This window comes from Harpia harpyja, chromosome 11 (assembly GCF_026419915.1).
Source record: "Harpia harpyja isolate bHarHar1 chromosome 11, bHarHar1 primary haplotype, whole genome shotgun sequence".
Classification (NCBI taxonomy): Eukaryota; Metazoa; Chordata; class Aves; order Accipitriformes; family Accipitridae; genus Harpia; species Harpia harpyja.
The window spans coordinates 39,785,356-39,800,214 of NC_068950.1; the positions used below are offsets into that span (position 1 = coordinate 39,785,356).

General features: G+C 40.4%; 1 protein-coding gene across 6 annotated transcripts in view; it reads right to left on the reverse strand.

The window, feature by feature from the left end:
- Positions 1–1,245: 1,245 nt before the first annotated feature.
- GLIS1 (GLIS family zinc finger 1) overlaps positions 1,246–14,859 on the reverse strand; it is a 208,497-nt gene continuing 194,883 nt past the window's right edge. For 4 of the 6 annotated variants that reach the window (XM_052802611.1, XM_052802609.1, XM_052802610.1 and 1 more), the window contains exons 9-11: positions 12,555–12,739; positions 5,485–5,652; positions 1,248–1,784 (exon numbers count right to left, since the gene is read on the reverse strand). In XM_052802611.1, the coding sequence (XP_052658571.1) occupies positions 1,648–1,784; positions 5,485–5,652; positions 12,555–12,739 (490 nt within the window). In that variant the 3' untranslated portion in view covers positions 1,248–1,647. Of the gene's footprint in view, positions 1,785–5,484; positions 5,653–12,554; positions 12,740–14,859 lie in introns of all 6 variants that reach the window. The other 2 variants (XM_052802613.1, XM_052802612.1) reach the window with 2 other exon arrangements.

Sequence of the window (14,859 nt, forward strand, 5' to 3'; positions counted from 1 at the left end):
TGGTGTGGGCATGGTGTCCTTTTGCAGACTTCACTCTGGGACCTGCTGTAAAAATGCCCTTCAGCCTTTTCACAAGAGCTCTGCCCTGTGGCCAAGCTCAAGCGCTCTGGCATCGGGCACAGGAGGCACAGCCAGTCACAGCTGGACACTGCCAAGGGCAGCTAGGACATTTATTGTCATGTGAGGTTACACCCACGCTTGCAGGACACCAGATTCTGCATGCAGCAGCATTACCTGAGGTTGGAGTTTGTGTCTTAGACAGAAAAAAGCTTTTTAGATAACCATACATTGCTCCTAGGGTGCCTTATTAAACCCAACTATGCGAATGAGAACAATTTTCTTCTTTTTTTTTGTTATGTTTTCCTTATTGTTCTCCCAAACCAGCATGGGACATTTTCAGGAGCTCATGTCTAACATGCCTCCATTGGCACACATTGGGAGTGCCTGTCCCCTTGCAGGACATCTGTCTCTCCCAGGAATTATGACTAGGCTGGGAAATGCAGCCCAGTGGGGTCAGGGCCACAGTGAAAGGGAACCAAGCTACTGCAGGTGACTTCTGTTCCTCTGGAAGACACTGATTACAAGTGCTCTGGATGGAGAAAAGCCCTCCGAAGTTGTCCTGCTCTTCTCCACAGTGTGTGCCTGAAGTGGAAAGTTCAGAGTGGCTGCCAGGTCTTGTGAATGGAGAAATCAGGCAACCTGCCCCACGCTCTGTGTTTGTGCAGCGCTAATGTGCCTCTGATCTCACATGGGATGAGGCCATACACTTACTTGTGGAGGCAAAAAGCCAACCACAGCTGCATTTAATTTTCCCCTATACTGCTGGGACAGCTGCATGTGCTGATGTACCCACCATGGCAGGGGCAGCAGGAAGGCTGGGAGATGGGGCAGGGCCGGTGGGCACCCACCGCCCTGAAGCCAGCCCAAGGTGCCGCCCTGTGCTGCAAGGCTTCTGGTCCTTTCACTGAGAGTCTGCAGGCCCCTTGGTTTTCTTCACATATGCTTGGACTGCTTTAATTTCAGAGTTACTGAAATGTCACTGCTTTGTTTAAATCACTCAGGCATTTTAAGAATCTAATATTAGGATTTGTCAGGCAGACCGATGATGTTAAGAAATGACAGTACACTTGTTTTCAGTTTTTAATGCTTTCTTGTAAAACTGAAAATATAAAACCAGCCGAGCAAATGAAGATCTTTATATACATGAGGTCTGTGATTAAAAAAAAATCCTTTTAGTTAAAAAAAAAAAAAAGGAAAAAAAAGAAGAATTGACCAATGAGTTAAATGAAAACTGATTAAAGGGCACATTCTCAAATTGGAACATACTTTCCAGGAAAAAAAAAACCCTTCTTTACAAGTTTATTATATAACTTACATTTACACTTTACTGAAAGAACTTACAAAACAAGCTGCTTGAAATGCTCCTCATTCCCTTAAAGCATGAATTTCAAAGTGCCACAGCAAAGGAACAGGTTCCAATATTATCTTATACAGACTATTCATGTATAAAATGGTTTGGTAAATGTGAGGTGTTTATTTAAATGAGCACATATAGGGATACAGACTAAATAAAAGTACTTGAACAACACCTTTGTTATTACATACACAGTTATAGGTATAATAAAGGAAACAAGGTCAGCACTGCTCTTAGGTATCTGTATAGATGGAAGGAATGTGATTCAAGCAGTGATCAAAGGCGCCATTTTGGAAGAATCCATTTTCATCAGTTCCATTGGAGACCATGTCTTCAGATACACACTGTGCTTCAGAGAGTGCATCATAGCCTGAAAGCGTGACAAGTTGTATGGACATGATTTAGTACCACATACATATAAGGAAGGAAGCGTAGTCTGAGGCCTGGGATTATACAGTACAGCACAGTGTTAATGAAAAGACAATAGGGTTTACCATCAAAGCCTTACCCAGGATATACACAAACTAACCTCTATGGGCATTTGTGTCATAGTAGATGAAGCTCCCATTCATTTCTGCGGAAAGCTACTCATTTGCAAGTGAAGTGCAAGTACCAGAGTATGACTCTCTTGGGACTTTACAGTCATTATCTGAATAGGATGTCAAAACAATGAGTGGGCAAGGATCCTAGTAAGTGTGCACTAAAAGTGATGTAGTCCTCTTGTTCTGTGTTTTTTTTTTCATTTTAATGGCACTTACGAAAAATGTTCCATGTGTCTCCCAGCTGCTCTTAAGATCCAGAAGAAATCTGGATCCTACATTTATTGGATCCCCACATGCTGCAGAAGTGAGGTCTGCGGAAGCATGTCTTGGTCAGGTCAGGCTCACGATGTGTGGAAGGAGCTGCGCACCATGTTGTCCTCAGCCCACCAAAGCCCACCACGCTCCTGGCTCCTCACCTGGCTGAGCTGGCTGGTGCTTGCCAGGCTACCAGAAAGCCACTATGGTGGGGAAGAATTTCTCTGTCCTTCTCCTTTTAGAATGCAAAACTTCCACAGATGTTACGAGCCTCCCTGAGCTGTGCATCCCTGTGGAATGGAACAGGTTTGCCTGCTACCAGGTGCTATGGCAGCTGGAGTGCCAGGGAGTCTGAAACAAAGGGTTTATTGTCTATCCCAAAGGACATGAAAATTTCCTATTATGACCCACTATAACTTGCTTTTGCAACCGGTCGGCCAGTCAAGGCTCATATGCACATACTCATTTTACTGCAGGCCAGCTCTTTCCTTACTTCACCCCTGCTGTGTTCACCCCTTGCCCTCCCTGCCCTTCTCCTTTCTGCATCTGTCCCTGTGCCTGCGCTTCTCCTCACACCACCCAGACCCTATGTGCCCCATGGCCCTGCTGTCTGCCTGGGGGCTGGGCAACCTCCTAAGCCCTCTCCTTCAACAGTTTTTCAGCGCACCCCACTACCCCCTCCCCAAACTACTGCATGAAACATTGACCCCTTATGTTCATCCTTTAACATACGTATTCTGTTTTACCCTGCACCACCTGATTTGGGTTGGGTCTTTAGAAAAGTGTCTGTGTGAGCTTCAGCGCAAGGTTCTGAACCCTGCACCCAGCCCACAGAGCCCACCTACCACAATTTTAATAATCAGCAGCAGCATTAAGTCAGCTGAGGGCAACACATGGAACAAGATTCTTCTAGTTAAGAACATGCTGGTGAACTAAGTGCCTGATGTAGAAAATAAATCTCTTACAAATCACATTTGTGTGAATTGCAAGTCAACGTATGGATGGCTGACCCTCGTGGGTAAAGCACTGGGACCTGGCTCCATTCTCTGCTTGACGGAGGAGCTCTCTGGAGCCACTGGGAAACAACCGTTTTTCTGTGCCTTAGTTCCCCATGTGGAAAATGAGGCTCCTTCTTCTCTTTAGCCCTTCTCTCATCTCTTCCACCTGCCTAAGTCTGCAGGCAAGTGTGTCTAGATATGGCTGAATCAAACGCTGCGCCGGGCTTAACTGAGGCCTCCAGGCTGTGTGGCATTGCACCACCAGCAGTAACGACAGATCCTGTAGTCTTATGCAGCCAGTCCTGATTTCAGAAAGAACCGTCGGCTCAGTCCTTAGAACTTAATTATAGGTGTTTTACTATTAGGTATGTTTTTACTGTTTGAGACCAAATTCTCTACTTATTTACATTTCTGCATTTTCCTATGACGTATTAATTTACTGTTAGTTTACAGGTCAAATTCTGCTGTCTGCAGAAATCTGGCATGCAGCGTATGTGCAAAGTCTCTGGAAGACGAACTTGGCCTGTTTATCTGCCCTGTGCTGCGTCGGTCCAAGTGGAGTGACCAGTATTTTGATAAGTTTTGCAAGTGTTTATGTTATGCTAATTTCTATTTGATGAGCCTGTATACAGGGTGGATACACAACCACAGATGGACAAAACCCAAGATAAGCATACACCCCAGAAATCATTATTAGATTCCAGATAGAGTAAACTATCCAAAGTCCTGAACAGAAAATAAAAATTTATTGACTGTTAATGTGATTCATGGAACAGCTGTTTGCCAGTCACATTTGGCATTCCTGTGAGATGAGATCTCATTTAATATTAATGGTGCTATAAAAGCCTGAAAAAAATTAATGCATAGCCTTGATGAATCTTGCAAACCTGAATGGTTCTATTTTACACACAAAAAGATGAGATAAGATTTATATATTTCATATATATTTATGTTTCAGCCTTTTAAGTATTTGCATACCTCATAACCACTCTAAAAACAAAAATATTACACAGAAACATTTCATAATAGTTTAGCCCCAGACAGAAAAATCAACTGTTGTTGAAGTTGGTGTCTTGCCATAGTATTATTCTTTGCTCCTACAATTTCGTTTGGAAAGTTTATTTAGTCTGTTCTTTAAATATTGCAGGCTGTCAATCTAAACTTGAAATTTGATGTTAACATGAAAAAACTATGTTTTAGTAACATCAAACTTATGAATAACACAAAAGAATTCAAAGCTGAAGTTGAAACTTCATCTTAAACTTTTCCCTTGTGTTCATTACTGATGCATACACTTTCTAGTATGGAACACCAGACAAATGCATGCATGCTCTCTCTGAACAGAGTCTCCTTTAATGCAAAACAAACAGGAAAGTCAACTCTAATTTTGTGGTCTGACTCAGGCCCCATTTCAAAAAGCATTTAAACATATGTTTCCAGTATCGTCCTTAACTGAGATGCTCTCCTGAATTCAGACATGAAGAAAAATTTCTTGAAGATATGTCAGTAAATGTTGCAGTAAATGGTAGTGTTTCATGGCTCTGACAATACTCACATTTTGTTTGATTTCAGTAATTCTGTCAATTCTTAACTGTGGTTTTAAAAGTAGACAAAAATGCTTTATAAAAATGAATACTTAAATATTGAAGTATTACAGTAATACAGTACTATAATAACTTGTTGCAAATTTTACATTATCCAAATATGTAGCTAAACAGGAAGATACAATTGCCATGAATATGCAACAGCACAAACACAAAGGAACTCCCGAACAAAAAGAAACTACCTAATATTTTTAGGTGAATTTATCCAAGCAGTGCCTTTCCATTTTGTAAACATCAGTATTGCAAAACAAAGCCATCCTTTTATTCTTACATGGACAGGAAGTCCCTGATGCTGCTATTTTCTTCAGAGTTGTGTTAACTATCTTCTTTACTTTGATCTGATTATAAAAGCCTGCCTGAGAAGATGTACAATGCATAGCCCACACAATAATATGTGAGAAGTGTCTTGTTTGTCAGCTCTCCTGAAGGTGTGTGTTGCCTATGACATCTCCAGCAGAACGAAAGGAGAATTTGTCCATCAGTCAAATACAGGAGCATTAAAGAAAACAAATTTGCTTTCCTTCTGGGATTTTTATAGATGCAAATGAATTTCAGTGACTGAGTTTTTTATGCAAACATATTTTTGTAATAACATTTACTATAAAATGTGTTCTTTTCCCCTCCTGCTAAAAATATCATATGGGTAATTCTTTATAGGTGGAATAAATTACCTGTTGAAGCTAAAGGTGCATTGAGTATGTGATAGCCATTCTGTCTCAGAGGATTAAAGCAATGGGATTCCCCTGTGAGCACATCACTGGTGACAGACTGGTCCATTGTTCTGTAGCAGTCTCCATAGTGGAAACAGTTTTGTATTGAGTGAAAGCTGCCTTGGTAACCTGAAAACAGATATTGCACACACATTTTAACACTACTGCAATGGTATTAGCTCCATTTCTGTCACAGTATTTCATTACTATTGTGGGGGTTTTCAGTTCCTCAGTTTTAACTATGGAAAAATGATCATGCTATTCTATCAGGCGTAATAATATAAAAGCTACATCAGACTCGGTCCCACAAGGTGCTGTGGACTGTGATCCCCATCAAGCAAAAATCTCAAGGATGTGCTTCATTTCAAGCAATAGATCAGCTGAACGCAGTCAATAGCCCACTTTGTTCAAAGCTAAGTAGTAAGTACTCCACTGGATCAGGTCCAGGATGCTCAGCTCCTAATGGAATGTGTCTATAATGAATTACTTTTAATTTAAATACAATAATGCAATATGTAAATGAATAGCACAGCTTTGTCTTCAGTTGAGTAAAGTCTTTTCCCATCCAGTGTGTGTTATGCACTGCTGGAGACCGCGCTATTTATTCGAAATACCTTTAAGAGTACCTTAAACCTCTCCTTTCTCAGACTGCTCTTACTTCAAATGAAACCCCTTTCACTGAACACAGGGGCCACAGTCTGCAAGTAAAATTAACTAGAGGTGCAGGACTGACTCCAGATGGATGTCAGGTGAAGACTTTGAGTTCAGCTAGAGGCTCTTCTTGCTTATGAAAAGTGCCAAGATAAATCTGTATGGTCTCTGGCTGCCTCAGTCATTCTGCTTTTGGGGCATGTTTGATTGTTGTCCCCCACATACCCTACATTTCTTATGTCCTGCTTTTTTTTAAAGTATCCTATTACTAGTGGACCAGCAGTTTGGTTTTTGCCAGCAGAAGCTGTGAATGAGTTGTGCACAACAAAATAAGTAATTTAACAGTAAAGGACAAATGAATTGCTGAGGAAGGAATTTTACAACTTACAAGTTTGTGCCAACACCCTAAAAGAAAATGTTATTTGCTCCCATAAGGATGACCTCAAAGCATGCCACTATATTTATATCAACCATGGCCTGATTTAATTCTCTTCCTTCCTCCTGCCTCAATAACCTCTTCCTGATTCCACGTCCATCGCACATTAACTGCACATTCATATTAACTATCCCTTTTCCTACCTTCTCTGAAAGTCCCTTCTGAAATGATGCTCCTTCCCTTATATGCGGCTAAAGTCAACCCAGTCAGGCTTAAAGTTTAGTAGAATGTGCCATCAGGATTTTCCTCTAATTGCCAGAAAAAATATGGAACTGTTGTCTGTCTTCCCTCAGACTGAAACATTTCCTAAGGAACTACTGTAAAAGCTCCAGGTGGTTTGGTCAAACACAGACACAACCAGATCTTCAGCTGATAGAAGTCAGCACAGCTCCACTCACCAGTGGAAGGCAACTTGCTAGGCCAGTTGTGCAGCTATTCAGTCTGTTTGTTTAGAAATGAAATATCTGTGCTTATCACCAGAGCGCCTGGGTGCTGTATAGGGTGGAATTTGTGCCTTACAAATCATGCAGTATATAAGCTTTTTCCTGTTAAGAAAGATCTGTCTTTTTCTACATTTTCCCTTTACTACCAAAGTTTGACCAAGTAGATAGTATCAGGCAAAGCTCAGGGTCTGTCTATTCATTCTGGTCATGTTTTCTAAGGTGATAATAAGTAAGGCTAAGTGAGGCAATTCTTAAGTAGAAATGCAATGAACTCATCGAGTGGTGAAAGATTTGGTCTGCAGTTTCACAGTTTAATATGTGTTTTGGCAGAATCTGCAAGGATTAGATGATTCATTTCTTGAGAACCTATGATCCTCCACCACAAAATACCTAAATCGTTGATATCCACGATTGGTGACGTACTTACTAATGGATGACTATATTAGATAAAGACACTATGCACACTGTACCAAAGCTGTTCATATTTGCTGCTATGTAGAAGGCGGCCCAGAAATTTGGAAAGTTGAGTATTAAATGATGCGTGTCCTTCCTCGGAATAAATAGACAGCCACCTCTATTTACTGCCTGGAGCGTCTGGCTCAAAAAACCAAAGAGCTCTTATGAGAGGTAGCAAAGCCATCTTTTGATGTGGTTTTAGGTACAGTGTTTTATTGATTGGCTTTTGATAATTATCCTGACTTTTCTGTTTACAAAACAAACTCCCTGCTGTAAGCCTTCTAAAAATATATCCTTTTGAGATGAGCAGTGAAAAAAAATGAGACACTTGGCTTCAGATGAGCCAACTGGATTGCAGAGAGCACTTATATACACTGCTAGAGAAAAAAATGAACCTTTTCCAGAATGTCTGCTATACACATCACTTCTAGGGAAGGCATGACGTGTATTTTCTCTGTCTCTGTAATCGCTGCCCTTTCGTCATGCTCCCAGGCTTGCCTTTGTTAAATCAATTAAATATCTTTATGATCTACAGGGCTGGCACAGTGGCTTAGAAAATCAGAGAACAGCCAAGCATGACAGAACTGGATTGAAACTAGTTGGATCCAGGGTTTTCTCAAGACCTATGGGTAAAGGTTTCTTTTGAAGTGTTTTAAAGTTACACTGTCTAGCTGCTCAGGAAAAAATACCTGTAGCAGAGAACTGCCTCAGAATCAGAAGTCTGGAAAAGAACTGCCATAAGCAATCAAATTCTCCTTTGGACTGCAGTATCTATCCCTCAGCATCACTGTGTGATAATCTGAAAAGGCAGCGCAAAAAGTCTTACTGGAACTATCCAATGAAGAGACACGATGTAAGAAAATACCAGTGTTATTGCACTGTTGTATTCACTGGGACAAAATTTGTGCTAAATGCTTCCCAGAGAAAATACAGAGAAATACACCATTCCTGTTCCAATGCGCTTGCAGATGTGATAAATGCAGGTAGCAAACTAAAGAAAAAAGACAGAGTGAGGAAGGGAAAGGTTGCAGCAGGAACACTAGTCAGGTAAAACAAACCATGACGTGAAAACTGGGACTTCTAACCCTTCTGACCTGAGCAGTATAATGAAAGCTTACTTCCTTTTTCATTAGCTTCATAGAAATGATGAGACAGTGAGACCTTGTAAGAAAGGGATAGAGGCTTTATGCAAGGCATTCTGTGCGTGTGGAAAAAGGCACAGGGATGGCTATGGGAGGAGGCAGGTAGCGGCTTCCTTCAGGATGAAAGGTGAAGGAGAAAGACAGAGACTCCCGATAGCTTTTGCAATTGCAAAAGGTGAGAAAGAGGTAGAGGCTCAAGACAGCTCTTTGCACAGACAAGAGCACTGAGAAGATGACTGAGTTAGACAGTGCCTGGTTTATCCCTTATGCAGGGATCTTACACCAGACAGTTCACTGCCTGGTTGGAAAGCTGTCAGCAGGCACTTTTATTTCTCTTCTGTGTGCTTACATGACTCATCTTCAGAATAACCTCTCACATGACTGCATGGAGGTTTCATGGGGAGTGTCAGTGTTTTATTCAGGAGGACTTTGGCCTTACATCTGAAACACTAAAGAACTGCAGCTGCAGCTGGTGAACCTGATCTGCAGTTCCACTACTAGGATGCATAGGAAGAATTTGGTGATGTTCCCTGCACTTAAACTGGGCATGAAACAACACTTGGGTAGGAAGAATTATGCTTGCAGTATTAAAAGCTGTATTTCAAAATGTAGCCAGCTGAATGTTAATCTCGCAAAGTGGAAATGAGTCTTGGAGTGACTGCACAGCTCCAGGTTGAAGAACTGCAGCATCAGTGAGTTGTTATGTCAGTAAGATTTTTTCCATGACTTTTTATATACTTTCTATACTCCCACCCGCTGCTTCAGAGGCACAATCGGGGAGTTTCTTGTGGTACCAGGTAGGCTGGCTCTTGCTGATGGCCTTCAGTAGCCTGGCATGGCTCAAGAGGCCAGTCAGTCTGTTCCAGAGGATCTGAGCCTCATGCATCTTTTATACTATTAAAAAGGGAAAATTGCCAGCTTGTTTAAATGCTAAGTGTTCCCGAAAACCAAAGTAATTAGACACGAGATGGAAAGGCCACGTGAGTTAAAGCAACCACAAGGACTTTTGTAACAACGGGTGCTCTTGCCAGATAAGGTTTCATTCATTTTACACAACCACAGGAAATGAAACTTGTTGCTTGCAGGCAATACAATGTTTGATTTGCATATGCAAGACAAGTCAGAGCTTTACTGCATTTACACATTTTTAAAATGTGCAGCGTGAAACAAAGGTGCTCTTGGTTCATGCCATTTAGTTATGGTTCCTTTAGATTTTTTGAAATGCTTTACACAGAAAGTATTAGGAATTAAGATATAATTAAAATCCTGTAACCAGTGGTTCAATTAACAGCCACATATGGTTGATTAGAGTAAACTAAACATGGAGCATTTTTTACAAGTTCTTAAAAAAAGACTCCCTTCAGTGGTTAAAATATGAAGTAAGCAAGAAGGCTTGTCTGGTGCAAACATCCCTACTTCTAGGAGAGCAAAAGTGTAGTACCAATTTGGCAACAAGTGTTTCACCAATATTTTTTTTTCCACATGGATTTCAGGTTTTCCTTCAGTTTTGATTTAAATCAAAAATTTTCTGAGGTTAATTTTCAAGTGAAGAATTTACTAAATGTCCTGTCAGTTTAAATGATCACTATTAAATGTTTTATGTACAGTAGATGTAGAAATATAACAGTTAATAAAGGAATAAACTGAGTTCCAAACATAACATTTAGTTAAAATTTTGCTTTGAAATAATTTGTGACCGAAAAGCTGCAGTTAGCCACTTCACACACTGCTCTGGCTGCCTCTGTTTCTCTAAGGCATGGCCTAGAAAACTTCAAGCAGCTTTAAAATGAATGATGTAATGAGCAAATAATTGGAATATGCCTATTAAATGCCATCTTGTTATGTCATGTCATTTACATGTATGTGCAAATAAATCTCAGCTTTTCAAATTCCGTAAAATTTGTGACAAGAAATCATGTCAGGTATAAATAACTACAGGATTCCATTGCCTGCCAAATTCTTTCAGCATATAATAATTTCCATGTGATCCTACTACAACTAGGTTTAAACATATAAATAATGTCAGCTTATTCTTTCATTATCAATATTTCTGCTACCAGCTTGACGAAGCTTGCTGTCTTCTAAAAATTTCAGATCCACAATGTTTATATGCTTCTATACAGATGCCTAGTTCTACAGCTAGAGTTACATAGTGCTCCTTTTTTCGGCAAAAATACAAAACTCCCAAATTACTACAGATTCCATTAGAAAAACGTGCTATTAATGAACTGAGATGCAAAAAAGATGTAGAGCAAGTACAGCTAAGTACAGGTTACAGATCAATTGATTTCAAAGGCTGCTAATCAAAATTGATTTTTGAATGACCATTTCCATAATGAATTTATAATAATACTTCAACGTTCAGCCAAAGTGGAAAATTATTGCTTTTTCAAAACCACACGACATAACACTTAGAAAGCAACAATTCATTCAAAAGGAAATGTGGTTTTCTTAAGGAATAAAGTCAATTTATTTAAGTGGTTCAAAACTTGTTCTGTCTATGCATTTGTTTCTGCCATAGTAATGAGCTGCTAAACTTTCCTCTTGTGGTTTGTAGTTATTTAGCTCATTATAGTAACATAATCATATATCATTATATGCTATCATAAATCTGCCACTTTTGCCTTACAGAGTTAATCTTTTTAAATTGAATAATCTGTTGAGCATCAGGTTGAGTTAGTTTTTCCTTCAGCACAAATCATTTAATATAATACGCTTTAACTTTTCAGACTAAGTCAGTCCAACCAAAGAGCAAAAATACTCCTCAGAGAATGAAGGGCAGAGGGAACTGTTGGGATACTGAACCCCATTACAGCTGTGAATTGCTCACTGGGTTTGTGTTCAGCTCCTGTGTTTCAGACCTAGCCTTAGTATATATTGAGAGAAAGCAAACCTCCTATTTTGCCCACTGGTAAATTGATCACATGTGATACTTTGCCAGCCAAAAATGACCTTATACAAATGACAGTACAGCTGTGAAACGAGTTTCAAAAAGCTGGTTATCTGCCTGTATAAACTTATATGCTTGGTTATACTTGCAACCTGACAGATGTTCTGCACACTTCTTTATTGTGAATATTTACCACACTTAAGTAGCATACCATCTGGATTATATAACATATTTCTTAAATATGCAAGCTCCTGTTACTGGAAGAATCTGTGATAATAATATCTCTTGCTAATTTATACCTCAAAAATTGCAGAAACATTAATTAGTTCCCACAGCAGAACTCTGGAATAGGTGAATAAGCTCCCAATTAAAAAGGCTGAATAATTCAGAACAAAAAATGTTTTAAATTAAGCAATGGGACAGCTGCTTAGTTGCTCCCACTCCTGTCCTCAAATCACACTGGCACTCTATAGTTGTACAGACTGCCTTTGCATATTATTATATAAAATAATACAGATGCCAGTCTTGCAAATAATAAATAGTAAAATAATTTTTCTTTATCTAAACTCATGTCTAGCGCATCACTGTCAGCGGACTGAGCAGGACATTGCCAAGGTGTGTGTGCTTCAGCCTGTGTATTTGGGAACTAGATGGCTCTTGCTTTGGTATGGTCACTCTCTCCAAGCTGACGGAAGGCTGGATGACCAGTCAGATGAGGTGCATCGGTAGTAGCCAACTAGAGAAAAACCTGAATAAATGCAATAAATCTGCTATTCTGATAGCCTTCCCCATTATGATCACATATTACAGCATGAACTGGTCTGAAAATTTTGCTCTGTATGTATATTAAGCCACTTTAAGAACTGGAGTTCCCATTGAAATGCTGGCAGTCCCTTAATAAGACAGTATTGGCTGAAAATGCAAAAACTGAAATAAATTCTTTAATTCTTTCTCCCTAACTACCAATTAGGAAAGTTAAAAAAAAAACAACCCAAAATGGAGGGAAGAGTTACCTTGAGATCCCTGCTGTACAGACTGGTTTTGAAATTGAGCGTATGGTTTATTTGGTATTCCAGAAAATTGCTGCCCATTTGGTGACTGGCTGTGTGATGACGGAGAGCCGTGTTTCTGCAATAGGGAAGGTGGAACTAATGCTTTCAGGGGGCTGACAAGTGGAGAGATTATGTTGGGAGCAAGCCTAGAAAAAGAAAATACAGAAAAACTTCACATATCACATCACAATATGGGAAAATGAAATACTTGAAAGGCCCTATTTCCATAATGGCCAAACTATAGAAATGTTTATTTTGCAGGTAGAAATTATATTGTAAAAAAAAGATAACAATGCAGTGCTCCTTTCAGGTACTCATTAAGAGGAAAGGGAGTTAGAAAAGGATTTCTGTTCCTTTACACTAACTTCCTGTACTAGCCATAATGGCAGGATCAAAATGACACCACTCCTCAGTAAGCAACTTAAACACAGCTCAGTTTTAATTTAAAATTTCATGAGCTGACATACATGTCCAGCAAACAGAAGTGGAAAATGTAGTTAGAGTGAGTAAATGCAAGTAAATTGTTTAAGTGCCTTCGTAGCTCTAACGGGGTAAAGCTTTACACCCAAGTTGCAGCCAAGATAAAGAAAAGCATTAGTTTCAGTTATTCCTCATGTAGGATTTTTTAGACTTAGAAATACAGCTTTAACTGCAACAGATGGTACCGTCCTTTCAAAGAAAAAGCCTGAGTAAGTGTTTGCTTGTGGTGGCACCGCTCAGTGTAAGACTGAGAAGTAGTTCTACCTGAGAGATGGAAAATACCCCCAGATGTCTGGGACTTAGGCCAGCACAGGAGCGCTGGGGCAGCCCCGCTCGGGGAACAGACCCTGACCCAACACTCCCACAAGGAGCAGCTGAGGAAGAACCTCACTAACCCAGTTCCATGAAGTCCCCGGGCATCCTCAGCCACCAGTGGAGCAGAGAGGCTTCAGTGCTTCCTCCCTGCCACAGCGCAACCGTCCCAGCGCAACCGTCCCAGCAAGGGTTGGTACAGCAGCTGGCCCAGAAGGGATGAACCTTTTCCCAGAGACCTGTCTTTTGGCCATTTACAGCCAGAAAGATAACATGGTGCAGAAGATGGGACCAAAAACCTGGCCATTCACATACAAGCCTCTTTTAGAGCTGCATTAAAGTAACTCTTTAAATGTGTGAATAGGTAGACGCTAGATCTTTTACCCTCCTATGGCAGCTGTGACAAATGGTCTTTTGCTCCATAGCCCAGTGTTACACCGTCAAATGTGCGGGCTGGGCGGACTGTATGTTCACCGTTTACACTCTGCTGCCTCTGGAGCTTTTGCTAAACATAAGCAGCAGCTCTCTGAGCAGCACTAGAACCTTCAGACACTAGAAAAGCTAGCTGTCTGTTTGAGAGCCGCGCTGCTGAAACTTCACAGCTACAGGTCCTGAGGTGTAGAAATAAAAATACCCCTGCAGGTTATAATCCACGTGACCTAGCTGGAAAAAAAATATTGAGCACAAACCGTTGCAGGCGTACAAAGAATCAACTAAAAACCAAACTACATCTCTCACTAGTGTCTTCCTTCACCACTGCACAAGCTGTTCAAACACCATAAACCATGATTTGCAATAGCAGTTCCTCACTAGTTTACATGACTGCTTCTTGGAGCAGTTAGGATTAAATTTGGGGAGCGAGGCTATGCTTGACTTAGGGCGAAGCACTACATGGGAGCGTTCAAGAGGTAAATATAGATGAACTGTGAATTAATGGTGACAACAGCTTAATCACATTTAACATGAGAGGCAGAGAACACTGCCAAAAGCTGTCACAGTGACACTCTATTAAAAGGGGCTTAAATAAATCAACCAGTCAAAGCCCATCCTATGCTGAAATAATTCCATCTCCCAAAGCAGGAAAATAAGGCATATAATACAAACCACAGAGACTCTTAATATCCCCAAACTAAACTGAAGAATTAAACCACTATTGTTAAATGGGTGAAGGCAAGGATATTTTCAAGCCAAATATGTAAGAACTGGAAAATAAATTTTTTATGATTAGGATAGTACCCCCCCAATAAGCGATGACCAGCAATATGTAAAATAAAGAGGACTAAAGTCGAACTTTAAGAGCCAACATGCAAAGAAAAAAAAAATCTGATCTGTTTTTTGTTTTAAGTGCATCCCAAGAGAGCTGGGACGGCCCTTGCCATACACCAGGGTAAAGGCCTGGGGCTGCAGAGGTGCTAAAAAGGATCGCGGGGAATGCGGGGGCTACCTGTGCCCTCTTCAGGTCACAGACAGAAAA